The 11,263-nt window shown below is 41.8% G+C and overlaps 1 protein-coding gene across 1 annotated transcript in view; it reads left to right on the top strand.

Annotated features, from left to right (window-relative positions):
- The window catches only part of MAMDC2 (MAM domain containing 2), a 77,522-nt gene that overhangs the window by 16,801 nt on the left and 49,458 nt on the right, over window positions 1-11,263 (top strand). Inside the window, exon 5 of the mRNA XM_085312335.1 lies at window positions 11-151. Within this exon, the coding sequence (XP_085168461.1) occupies window positions 11-151 (141 nt within the window). The remainder of the gene's footprint in view (window positions 1-10; window positions 152-11,263) is intronic.

The raw sequence follows: 11,263 nt of genomic DNA, 5'->3' as shown, positions 1-11,263 counted from the left end.
GCGCCGCGAGTGACCGGGGCTCGCTTTGTGCTTGCAGCGCTGCGGCTCGCCGCGGCGGCCGGGCTCTCGGCCGGCTCCTGCGCCTTCGAGGACAGCGCCTGTGGCTACGCGTGGGACGGCGGGCACCTGCCCTGGACCCTGAACGGCGAAGGTGAGGGCGGCGGCGGCGGCCACCCCGCCGGAGACTGCTTTTGCGGAGCGGGGCRGGCGGACCGACCTGGGCGGCAGCATCCCGGCCTGATGCGGCGGGTTTTGTCCGTCCGGCGGTGCCGGCAGCTCCGCGGGGAAAAGATGCAGATCCGCGTGTCCGTGAGTTAGTGGTATGGGACCGGCTGCAATCCCCGAGGAGAAAAAAGCCCTTTCAGTACTCAGCGTGTTCACGCAGCTCGATCAAATTTTAGTTCAGACTCCYATTGCTGACAGGGTCAGCTGGACCACACTGAACACACAAAGGTGAAGCTAAACACTACGTGGGTATAACTGGGAAGTAAAATTACTTATTTGGGTTATGTTTTGGCCAGAATGTCATTTATGAAGTGAAAGTTGTGCTCACACAACAAAGAGGCTATGTGTCTGGCAAGTTTTGAAACTCCAAAACGTGAGCCAGGAATAATGAAGAAGTCAGCGCAGATGCGAGGAGGTAAATACCCCTCATCAGTGCTCCATTCAAAAGTAGCTGCTTTAGTCTTGTCAGGCTGCTCTCATTCAGCTTATAATGAGACTTTCCCCCCCTCATTTATTCCTAGTTCTCACAAATCCAAAGTAAGCCACCTTAATGTGTATTTTTAGTGTATTTTAGTTTCGTGTATTTTTAGATTAATCACTAGGGTTTGAGAATGTCCCAAGGGCACTAACTTACCTGCAAGGATGATTTCCTATTAAAACATTTTTTTCCTCTTCCTTTTGCTTATTTGAAGATAAATAGATTCTCCTGTATTTTTGAAGATAGTAGTTGGAATTTGGTAACTGCCTCTGCTTTCCCTGCTGTGCCTGTTAACATCATGCCTCTGGAGTTGCTTCGGTTGGAAGCAGCACTTCCTTTTTGTGATTAATGGGAGGCCACATGGTAGTGGTATTGATTCAACTCCAAGTGGCTATGAGAGGCTGGGAGTAATACCTGCAGACAGGGTTGTGCAAGATGTGCACATCAATGCTATGGTGTTTCACAAAACAGGAAGATTAGGCAAATGATTCAGATCAGCAGCAGCCTGATCTTTTTGGCCCACAGATCACTAGCTGGCTTGTTGCAACCTGCTTTTGTTCCATGACCATAACCACACTYGTGGCAAATACTGCAGTGAAGCTTCTGTCATTGTAGATCTTGTTTTTCAGAGGTCTGTGTAACTGGATTGTTACTCTGGCAGCATATGCGGTATACCAACACTCTCAATAGCTATAGTTCTGTCAGCTATTTCTATTATAAACCTTTTTTTCCTGCAGTCTGTAATTTAATCATAATATGTCATTCCATGTGGACATTTGGCATGCCTCTTTGGAAATGCATTCACAGAATTGTAACTAAAAGTAGTTGAAAGCGGTTCATTCAAATCTAGGAGGCAGGTGTGCAAAACAAGTCTTCCTCCGATGCTCTTTTACTGTCTTACTTAATACAACCCTGTCCAGTTTAGTAGTACCAGGCCCTGGTATTTGCAGGTCTCTGATCAGCATCAGTACATGCAGTGATTTACCAGCACAGTGGAGGAAGTTAAGGGTGAGAGAGGTAGTTTAGCTTTGGATTGTTCCACTAGAGTAAATTCAAAATCTTTGATTATTATTTTAAAATAAAATTTGTACTATAGGGTTATGTACAGTACAATCTCCTAAATGGACTATGTGACTTGCAGTGTTAGTTCTTCATCTTATAAATCTCTCAGTAGTGTGGTCTTTTGCCAAACTGTCAAGATGGTGTAAATATAGCTAAAATCCTGCCCAGAAATTTCCACTCCATACTTGTAAGTTTTTTGCCCAGTTGCCAAGGGAGCCACTATCTTCTGAAGGGCCAGACGCCAGACACAGATAGGAAATACAAGGCTAAATTTTGCTTTTGTTTACAGCTGTGCATTCCCACTTAAGCCAGTAGGTTTGTGCGGTTCAACAGATTTTTTAAAAAATGTCTTTGGCTTCTCCCTAGTATTCTGGTAGTTCTGGTATAAAAGGTTTTTTCCTGTGTTTAATTTTATCATTTTTATAATTGGAAGACTTGGGTTTTTTACCTTAATTTTTGACACATATATAATTTACTGACATTACAAAGCCCATTTTAGTCTAAGTGCAGAAGTAAATAATACTAAAATGGATAGAAGTTCTGCTTTAAACACAACTTCAAACTGGGCTGCAGTGTCTCCGCTGTACCACAGTATGTGTCTGGTGGATCTGAACTCCCATAAACTTATGCTTCATGCTCTCCTATATGGATTTGAATGCAGAAGTGGGACCCTTAGGTGTAAACATCATGGTGCCTTTTTAACTATTAGCTTTTTGAGTCAGTCATCTGCTAACTCGGTGTCTACGTTTTGGAATGATAATGGTTTTAGCAGACCATCACCAAGCACACAGCAATGTGCAAATTAGGCTTGGTTTGGGATATAAACCTCTGGTGATCTTACCTGGGGCTGAGAAGYGTGCCCAGCTGAGGGTCTGAGCCCGAGCTGGGTGCGTACAGCACCATGCTTCTGGCAGCAGGTTTCCCCATGTGCCCGTTCTGTCTATAGTGCAAGCTGCAGGAAGAGTGGCGAAATCCCGTGCAAACTTGACACATTTGGTGAAGTGGCTGTTTGTAGGTTACCAACTACACAAGAAACACAGCAAGGTCGTTGCTCAGGAAAAGGGCTGCATTATGTAACCCTGTGTCTGAAATCTGATGAGCAACAGATGATTTTGTATGTGCATAGTGGAGCGGTAATGGGCTATGTCAGCTTTAACTGGTTTGGTGGTACACATAAACCAAGGTGTTAATAGTGTGTGGTAGGTTTAGGGGTGTAGGCACGCTTCCATTTTAATGGGAATGTTCTTGCGTTCACAATGCCTCTGAATGGGGAATTTATGTTAAAAAAAATATATATCCAGGTATGGAATCCATGGCAAATATCAAACTCCTTGGACTCAGTTAATCGGTGGGATACTTAGAAGGGAGACCTACATTCAGCAGTGAGTGCACTGAATTCAGCAATTCAGTCGTATTTAAAGGTTGCTGAGGAGCTTTAATTCCAGGTCGTTTACCACTAATGTCTGTAGATAAATTTAGTGTGAGTTCATGTGCAGTCACCTTGGGGCATAAAGCTTTGTGGATCCATAGTGGCCAGTTTCTGTAGGATTTTAGTGTTTTGTCTGCAGAATACATGCCAGCAAAATACGCGATGTGTTACTGGAGAAAGACTTAATTATACTCCAGTGTCAAACTTTGTATGGTTTATCAAATAATCTTGAGATTTTTGTTTAATCACATCAGGTATTTATTTCAAAAAACACTTGTGCTTCATAAATGTAATGATGTGCTACTTTATTAAGCAAAGGATTGTTTTCTGTCTTTACTCTCTATGACAAACCTGCCGTGTCGCACACTGAAGGATGAGGCTGTGTTGCTCTAACACGGAAGAAGATGTTGTATGTAATAGGCAGTAATCCTCAGTAGAGTAATGGATGAAGCTGTATAGATCCACCAGAAGTGGGAGTAAGGGGCTATCTGAATGAAATGGGGTGTCTCCATACTGAAGGGTTGGATTTTGGCCTTTTTCGCTGTCTTCCCAGCCCTGTCCAGGACAGGGCCAGCCGTAACTGAGCTGTAAGAACATCCTGCTCATAGCAGTATTATAAATTATTTTCATTAGATAAACTAACTATGGCACATCTTTTTTATGACTCTGGATGATTTGTTTACACTTCTACCAAGAATAGCCGTACAGCATTTTATCTGCTGGTGTCTGTGGGTATTTTTTGTTCCCAGTCTCCCTTCAGTTTAGCAGAGACCTTTTTAATAGAGCTGGAAATAATGGGCATTTCAGCTGTCAGCTCAAATTTGCACTAATGGAGTTTTTGTGCTGGATGTGTTTGACTGGATATAAGCATTAGATAAGAAATCTATCTGTTACCCCTGCAAGCTACAGAGGAAAGAGAGACTGTTTACTCTAGCAACATGCTCTGAAAAGCAGATGATGTTTGCTAAATGTGCCTGTGCGTGGCACCTGTGGTCTTCGGTGCTATTTTAGTGTTACCAGCACTTGTACCATTCTGTCCTTACCGCCTTTGCTCTTTTGTGGAGAGCTGTTGAGCAACTTTCAATGTCCATCTTCTGTAGTGAGCCATGTGGACTGAACAGCTGAAGCTGTGACTCGTGGTTGCCTCATGCAGCTGGCTGTCATCTGTTCAGTGACATCTTTAAGTGTGTGTGTTTTGTTTCCCGTGCTGCTTTGCTTCTAAAATTCCAGCAATGTATATTACTTCGAGTCTTGTATCTCCAAAGATGTATTTTTAATAGCATGGATTTCAGAGTTTTCTCTTCCTGCAATATTCCAAATAATAGAAGACATATCCTTGAAAAGAAATAGTGAGGTAAAGAATTATGATGTACTCCACTAATTTAAGGATCCATAAAATCCTTAAGAAGAGTTTTTCTTCTTAAAATATGCCTGATTTTTGTTGCAGCAGTCCAAGACTCAGTTTCTTTGGCATATTCTAAGTGGGAGTCTGTCAGGTAAGTTATGGTAACCAAGCAGCATCACTAAGACAGTGTCAGGAAACTAAAGTTTGTCTTTTGTGATATGTGTATCAAATAGTTACACTTGCAAATGATTTAAAGATAAAAAATAAGTTCAAAAAGCAGATCAGCCATCAAAGAGCTTCAGATAATGAGGAACAAGAGCAGAAGCTTGAGGAATCTCTAATCTAAACTCTGCCTGCATACCATTTAAGCAGCTTGTATTTACAGCTGTGTCCTATGATTTAAAGCTGACCTCTTTTGACCTAACCTCTCCCATCTTGAACACCACATCATTTGGGTGTAAATACAGAGCAACAAAACAGGTAATCAGTAGTGGCCGCTCAGCTGTGTTAGTTTCCTGGACAACTGTCCACAGTGCTTAGGAAAGTATATAATTTTAAAAATGTCTCTGTGAAAAGAGGGTAACATCACTGGCTTTATACAACTCTAAGGTCAGACAAGTGGCCTTGCTGTGATCCTGATAAACATGAAACTGGCAGAAAAGGAGAGTGTAATTCAGGGAGACTTGTGCCAGCTGGTATCTAGATGCGGCAGAGCTGGGCCGGCATAGTGYGTGCTAGCTCGCTGGCGAGGTCTTCGGCTCTTTGGTAAATTTGCTCTGCTGGGGAGCTTAGTGGTTTGGGTCACATCAGCCTGGACATCTCTGTCCTGAATGCCGTTTTGCAGAGTGGAGGTGCCATTAGAATGGGCTCACAACTCTCCTTGCCTTGTCCTGATAATTAAAGTATTTGCCTTTCTGGACAAAATAATTGCCTTTGGAGTGACAGACCTCTCTTTCCTAGTCTCCTCAGAGAAAGAAGAAAAACGAAGGCTTACCCTCTGAAGGGTGCACTCAGGCTCTCATGCTCTTACTCCTGCCTTCATCAGTGGTGCTGTTTCTCCTGTGCACTCAACTTTGACTGCTCAGCTCATTTCTTTTGCTGTTTTCTTGTGCAGTCTGTTGGTGACAGCTTGGTACTGTGTGCTGGTGATGCCATTGCAGCTCTGTTCCAGCCTCACGCRTTGTGAGGCAACTTGACGCTTTGCTTGCCTAGGCATAACCTTACGCTCTGGGCTCCTAAGCAATAGGATTTTCCCAGAGCCTTGTCTGAATTATGGTTATTAACATACTTTTAGTTCACTTCAGAGGCAGGTCTTGTGCAGAAAGGGGGACAAGGGGGCCACATGCATTTTACATTCAGGGAGAGCTTCAGCAGCAGCTGGCGGTGGGTGAGACTTTTGCTAAGTCTTGGCTTTGCATCTGCAGTAGGAGAATAAACAAATCCTAAATTGTTATCAGTGCATCACTGGATGAGAGATGACTTTCAAAGCATTCCTTCCACTCCACAAGATAGTAATGTTCTCAGATGCGTGTTTTTGCTTACAGCTGCTAGTGATTCAGTGCTTAGGGAATTAGCAGTCTATTTTAGTGTATTTTACACTGAGCCATGAAGCTTGGTGACAAAGAGGGAGGACAGCTGTTAAAATGTTCTCATTTACTGAAAATACCTGCTGCTCTTGACAATGATCTGGACTTTATTTGGATTGAAAACAATTTAAAATATTTAATTTACCACTAGAAATTGATTTGGGGCAACAGCTGGGACAGTTGTCACAGGTAATAGTGAATGGGGTAATAGCGGGATACATGCACTGATTCTTTTAATCTATATGAGAAAACTGTAGGAGGAAAAAAAGGATGTTGGAGAGAGGCAATGGAGGCTAGAGCACCTCAGTCAAATTAATATTTTGCATGCAACCCCAAATGAAGCTGGTCCCCTCCAGCTGACAGGGTTTCCTGCTCGCTGCTGAGATGGAGCAACTTCATGTGATTCTCTGTCAGCAGTGCAGCGCTGTAAAGCCACACTTCCTGAAAACTGCTCTGCAGCTTCGCGTGCCAAAATGCTGCAAGTTTACAAAAGTATTCTTATTCAACATGGAAAGCCAGGGGTGTGTCTGTGCAGCAGCCAGTGCTGCGATTTCAGACACAACTGAGCTAGCCTTATATTTAAGTTTTATATAAAAGTTGCAAGGCAGCTGAGCACATTGGCACTACCTGGACTAACGCAGTGCTGCGGACTTGCACCAGTGGGCAAAGCGCGGGGCACACAGCTTGCATGGAGGGTCCCCGGGGACTCGGCTAGTCCCAGTCGAGCGCTGCAGGCTGAGGTCGGGCTTCCTGCCTGGACACTGCTGCTCGTGGAGAGGGATAGGGCCCAGCGTCAGGAAACCTCTCTCGCTTTGTACCGTTTTGTTCTCCACTGATAGGAAATTAGGCTTTCAGCTTCTTGTTGTAGACAGGATGGGCAGTGGACTTGTTACTGAAGTTTGCTGAAAGACATCTATAAAGAGGCAATATCACATGCTGAAAACAGCTGGGAATATTTTTAAATTTCTGAAAAAATGGAAGAGATAAATGAATCAAACTCTTGCTGTTTAGCAATTTCAGGATGCAAAAGGTGTGAATCTTTATATAGGAAATCAGAATCAGTAAAATTGCTGACAGGCAATATAAACTTCTCTGGTCATTCAGCTTATTATACTATGCAGATCCTCATCTTGAAACAGAAGGAGATTTGCCTCTTTTTTTTTCTTTTTTTTTTTTTTTTTTTTTTTTTTTTTTTTTTTTTTTTTTTTTTTTGAGGGAAGGGAAGTCTGGAAATTCTGGAGTGAATATGGGTCTAGATCTGTAGTGAGAAAAAATGTATTTGTACTTGTACTGAAGGGTCACCACAGACATTTCAGAAGCATTTTTACTATTAAAAATGACTTACTTGTTCACCTTGCCTATGGTACCGACTCTGTTCAAAAGTATAATTAAATGAGCTTGAACATGTTCTAATATTCTTATACAGGATGTTATCGTGTGAAAATCTTTGAGAGCATATAAGAAAAAAAAAAGCTAAAAATAATTACAATTAGTTGTCTTGTCCCCCTGCCTTTTTTTGGTAGCTTTCTCATTTTATTACCTTCTGAGATTTTTTCCTCTCCCATCACAGGATGTTAGATCAGTACAGGCAACACTACAATTTGCTAACTGATAAAACTTATCAGACAGTGTCAAGCTTTGTTCTGATGTATCTAAAGAAAATACGCTAAGAAAAAAGAGATTTTCCATTAATCTTTTACTTTTTATTATYTTAATATTCCTTTGTAAAAGTAATGCAACAGAAGGTCAGATAAAAGGCCAGTGTAGTCATCCTTGTAGCTTCATACCATTTGCTTTGATTGCATAAAAGCCTCTATATCATCTGAATGTATTTTATTACTTCCATTTAGAAGAATAAATGTCTTTTTATTTGCTCCTCCCTGTCTTCATGCAGCCAGAGTTTCAAGTCTGATGATGATAGAATTTGTTCCTGTTATAATCAAACTGAAGATTCCTATGTTTTTTACACAGCAATATATGTCTACCATTTTAAAGATGTTCTTTGAACAGATCACTTCTACAGTTTGCAGCAGCTATTCCTGCAGCGCACTTTCTTTTGGCAAACATGCCTTCAGATCCATATGTTAGATAACTGTAGTAGGAAGAATAATTGTGTTGGTACACTTTGAACATTGTTTTAAATAAATGTATTCTCAGATAAAGTATGAACTGCATGTTACTGACACTTTGGTCAGTACTGAAAGCCTTGCAAGTCTTAGTAGGAAAATATCTGTAAATCACAGTAATTAGATTTCCACTTGAAATATCAGCCAAAGTCTTCTAGGAAACACAGACTCCACAGTTTTCAATTAGTGAACCATTAAAATACTTTAAGAGGCTCTATTGTGACTTTACAAGTTTCCTTAGACCTGCTGGGCCATAAACTGTATTTCATATCAAAAATTGGAAAGAGCTACAGAAATGAAAGGAGCAGATTACAGCTGTTGTACACAAAAGCAAAGTGAGATGCACAGTTATTAAAGGAAGCCATTCTCCACATTTCCTTTCAGCATTGTACAGTTTTCTCAAATTATCTCTCTTTGGCGTTACATTATAACCATTGATTAAACTCTTTGGAGGGTGGGCCTTGTCTAGTGCCCACTCATCTTGAACAAAGAGTGAAGCAAACTTCTGTGTGATGGTGGTGCCTTGAGGAATGCTGTTGCCTTCAACTTTGGAGCAGGTCCTCCTGCAGTAAAGAGTTGTAGCTGGGAGCAGGGAGACATTCAACATTAACTGCTTYCCTCGTAGACAACCCTTCTACCTGCCCAGTGAACAGGCAGAAGATTTGCCTGTTGTCTGATCATATCATTAAAGATGGTGTTTTCATGCATGTATCTAAGAACAAAATTCAGAGTAACTATGTTAACACTTCTATGCAGTAAATGCTCAAGTGCTTCACAGATATATTTATAAGTAGAAATGCTCTGCTGATGTAGAAACGGGTAGAGTAAATTGCCCAACGATTCCCTGATTCATTTGTAGATCTTGCAGTGAAAACACATCCCCTTCCCCAGGACCACGTTTCTTCTAGCCTGGATCATGGCTTTTTCCCTTTCAGTAGCAATCATGAACCTGACTTGAGAAGGCTGTTAAAGAGGGTTGGTTTCAGCACATCGGATCAATACTCTGCTTAGAGTGGGGAACTGTGAGGTATGGGGATCATGTAAGCCTCTCTTTTATCATTGGGATTTTTGGCTCTCTTCACTTCAGAGTTGGATGCTGAGGTTGGTGGCTGGCTGAGGGGACGTGGGCCAGCCTCACATCTCTTTGAGTAGCCCTAAGGRAAGGCACTTCTGAGGTTAAAGTCCTCATCGGGACTTGACCTGTGAGTGCTGCAGGGCCCTTTGGGAGCATATTGCATGTTTTTTGTGCTGTGGTAAASTGAGGTACTCCAATTCTTTTTCAGAGTATTCCATAAAAAGTATTCAATTCTGGGCATAGGTTGAGAATTTCAGAAAGCCATTGGACAGTGGCAGAAATTGGATAAAGCTTGCACCCTTAGCTGGTAGAGGAAGGTTACAGCTCAAGGGGAGCAGACATGGCTTCAAACCCATACTCCTAGCTGTGCTAGTTAATCTGGGCTGAAAGCCCATGAGAGGGGCTCAGAGATGTTTGCAGGAACGCTGGCTACCACATGAGGAAATCTTTAAAAGCCTCTGCATTCATTTTATCATGGAGAATTGTGCATTTTTGTAGCTTCTGCTGTACTGCTAACTGTTCCCATTTTGTGGTGCTTTGTAGCTGGGTTTCGAATAGGGCTACGCTCCGCTTAGAGGAACAGCAGCCACTTCTGTWCTCTTCTTTGGTTGTTTGGCTGTTTTCACATTGTGTTTCTCATGTAACTTCAGGCTACAGGCATCGTTAAATTACTGTCCTTAGCAGGACAGAAAGGACCCATAAGTTAAGAGGGCGTAAAAGGAGGAACACAGACTTTCTCATTGCATGAAGTGGGCCGAAAAGATGTCTAGAAAAGAGTGTGGAAAGGCTGAATGGGCAGTAGATACTTTCTTATGTCTGTGCGGGTACCACTAAGCCTCCCAGGAGCCAGTAGTTCTGCCCTTTGGAGGGAGAATGTGGCTGAGCCTTTCAGAGCAAAAAACCCCTAAATTCTGCTTTAATTTTTCCTTTCCTTATGCTTTTGCACAGAGGTGATAATTTGGTTTGTGGGATATTTTCTTTGGAAATCAATAATGATGACTTTCCTGGGGAGTTATAAATAACATTCTGACTTCTCCCTGACTCTCTGTTTCCTGTTTCGGATGCTGGCAGAACTTGGATGGCAGAACTTACTGCTTTCTCGCAGTAACTGGGTATGACAGCATCTCTGGTAGAAGATTTTGGCTAACGTTTGGATTTTTTGAGCTGCCTCTGGTATGCTTTCTGTGCTTCAGAAGTGTTTTGTTTTGCTTAGATTTGTATACATGCTGTGTAAAATAGTATGTAAATATGGTGTTAAGGGCTTCATCTAGAAAATCTGAATGGATTAAAGTTTAACAGAAAAAGACAGGGAAAATCTACTTTATTTTCCCCAGGGAAAGTGGTATGTCCCCTGTTGTAAGGAAGAATAGAACTAATGAACTAAATCTTGTGTTCTGTATTTAGAAATCTTTCCAAGGCAACAGTGATTATTATATTTATTATTAGTGAYGATGTTTGCAAGACTATATTATTTGAGCTGTGGTTGCTTCATTATAGGGAAGGCAACATGTGTTGTGGCCAAGGAACAGGTCTGTCATGTGGTGTTGCTGCTCTCTTGCTGTGGTGGACAGCAGAAGTGCCCCAAAAGCACACATACAAATTGTTTTCAAAAGGAGAAAAATAGAATTTGTCTCTTTTGCCTCTTTGGTGTATAAAGGCACCTTAGCTGAGACTAGTTTAGAAATGCTAAAKCTTGCCTTCTCTTGCTGGAGAACTTAATGGAAACCTTGCTGTTGAAAGCTAAGAAAAACYGTGTTTCTGTCATCTTTCAGAGTTCTCCACTCACAGCGGAGAACATGAGAATTTCTGGTATTTTTTAAGGTAAAAAAATAAACAGAATAGTGCATGTATGTGTACATGCTTGTATTCATGTAAGAGTATATGCACATGAATGCTCTGCACCTTCATTTGAAAGAAATGGGAGTTTTTGCGGGTTC

The sequence above is a fragment of the Rhea americana genome, unplaced genomic scaffold (genome assembly GCF_003343005.1).
Source record: "Rhea americana isolate MKP2758 unplaced genomic scaffold, rheAme1 scaffold_11, whole genome shotgun sequence".
In the NCBI taxonomy this organism is placed as follows: domain Eukaryota; kingdom Metazoa; phylum Chordata; class Aves; order Rheiformes; family Rheidae; genus Rhea; species Rhea americana.
Note: the sequence above shows the minus strand (reverse complement) of the source record. Positions and strands in the feature narration are given on the sequence as shown.